General features: G+C 39.1%; 1 protein-coding gene across 1 annotated transcript; it reads left to right on the top strand.

Moving 5' to 3' along the window:
- Nucleotides 1-598: 598 nt before the first annotated feature.
- On the top strand, nucleotides 599-1,162 carry LOC104825714 (basic proline-rich protein-like). The gene has a single exon (XM_010558088.1). It carries the CDS (start codon nucleotides 599-601, stop codon nucleotides 1,160-1,162), a length of 564 nt encoding a protein of 187 aa, XP_010556390.1.
- The last annotated feature ends 972 nt before the right edge of the window (nucleotides 1,163-2,134 follow it).

The following is a 2,134-nucleotide window of genomic DNA, read 5'->3' as shown; positions in this document are numbered from 1 at the left end:
AGACAGTCAAGTGAAATCCTCAGGATAGGAAAATTAAAATATTATTGACAAACTTATTTATTCAACGTATGTATAGATATATATATATATATATAATTATTATATAATAATACGATGATATTTATATTCTTTCATTTTTCACGATGATATATAAATATCATTTAACTTTATATTATATATATATAGATATATATTCCAATTTTTTTAATATTTATATCAATAATTCATTATAATAAAAAATAAATAATTTATATTAATAATAAAAAAGAATAACCGCGCATCGCGCGGGTCTTACCTAGTATAGATAATAATGTTCTAAATATTTTAAAATAAAGATATATAAACCTAATTTATGGTGGTCGGATTACAAAGCGATCGTTAGGCGTTTAAAATGGCCGACAGAAAGAGTTGTACAATTTAATTGCGGTACGAAGTGTAACGGTCTCGTTGATCACGTTTCGATTCTTCCCTTTGTACCAAACTCTTGTATAGACCTCTCCTACAAGTACCAAACACGTTAAATCAGTCTGGTCCCACTGCTTACGTGCCATTATATAAATATCGGACCCTAAATTCATCCACAAACACATCACACCCAATGCCTCATCGGCCTCCTTTTCCACCGCCGGGCTGCTGGCCTCCTCCGGGATGTCCGCCGGGTCCTCCCCCGGGATGTCCTCCGGGTCCGCCGCCGGGATATCCTCCAGGTCCTCCGCCGGGGCCGCCGTTCTTTGCGCCACCGTTTTGGCCTCCGCCACCTCCGTTTTGGCCGCCCCCTTGCCCGGGATATCCGTCAAAACCCGATAAACCACCGTCGACTTCTGAAACGCCCTCGAAGCCCGGAGAGCTACCGTCGAAGCCTGACCCTCCGCCGGAGAATCCTTCAAAACCCGATAAGCCGCCGTCGAAGCCTGACCCTCCGCCGGAGAATCCTTCAAAACCCGTTAAGCCGCCGTCGAAGCCTGATCCTTCGCCGGAGAATTTTGTTCCCGGTGGTAGTGGTGATGAAGTGAAGCCTCCGACTGGGACGAATCCTGGTTCGGCGGAGCCCGTCCGTCCACTGCCGGAAAATGTTCCCGGTGATGATGAAGTGAAAGCTCCGACCGGTCCGAATCCCGGTCCGACCGGTTCATCCGTTCTTGATGATCCACCGCTTTACTAGAGAAAATAAAATGTTGCTGATTATTTCATATAAAAAAAATGAAAAATAATAATCGTTTCGTTGGATGCTTAATCAACCATTGGATTACATATCGGTTGGTCCATCTAATCGTAATACCAAAAAATTGCGTTCATTATTTATATTTTGTTATAAATGAATAGTGAAGCTACGGTACTGTTCACGCAGCCGGACATTGTTCACGCAGCCGGGTACTGTTCACGCCGCCATACGGTTACTGTTCATAAATACGTATACGTGAACAGTAACTTCGGATTTTCTATAAATAGCTCATTTCCCTCATTCATTTGTACATAATTCCAAGAAAAGAAAATTATTGAAATCTTGTTCCTGGGTCTCTCAAACGATCGATTTCGGTTTCTAGTTAACGATCTGATTCTCGGGTCTTCTATATTTCTTCGTTTTTCACAACACGTTATCAGCACGAACGCTCTTCTACGACAAAGGTAATATTATATATTCGCTCTAATGATATATACACATATTAATTGATACTTGAATAGAATTAACCCCAAGCTATATATAAATATCAGTTAATTATTGTTTAAATTAATGGACGGCTAAGCCGCCTTAATTATTTATTACTATTGGACGGCTGAGCCGCCTTAATTATTTATTTGTTACTGTTGGACGGCTGAGGACGGTCGTACCGCCTAAATTGTTTTATCTTTATGGACGACAATGCCGCCTGAATTATTTTACTTTTGCATACGGTAATACCGCCGCATATAAACAATTATATTATCTAATCTATATAAATTAATAAATATTTACCATGCAAAATATTATCATATATAATAGGGAAAATGACATTTTCCTACACCAACTTTGCAAAATGTGACTTTTTCCTACACAAATTTTTAATTTGACAAAAAATTATACCAAATTATCAAATGTGCCAAATTGATACACGAACTACCCAATTTAACTGCAATTTCCTACACAATCCGAAAA

Source organism: Tarenaya hassleriana, unplaced genomic scaffold (assembly GCF_000463585.1).
Source record: "Tarenaya hassleriana unplaced genomic scaffold, ASM46358v1 Cleome1, whole genome shotgun sequence".
NCBI lineage: Eukaryota > Viridiplantae > Streptophyta > Magnoliopsida > Brassicales > Cleomaceae > Tarenaya > Tarenaya hassleriana.
The sequence above is the reverse complement of the archived record's forward strand: the minus strand, read 5'-3'. Positions and strand labels throughout refer to the sequence as shown.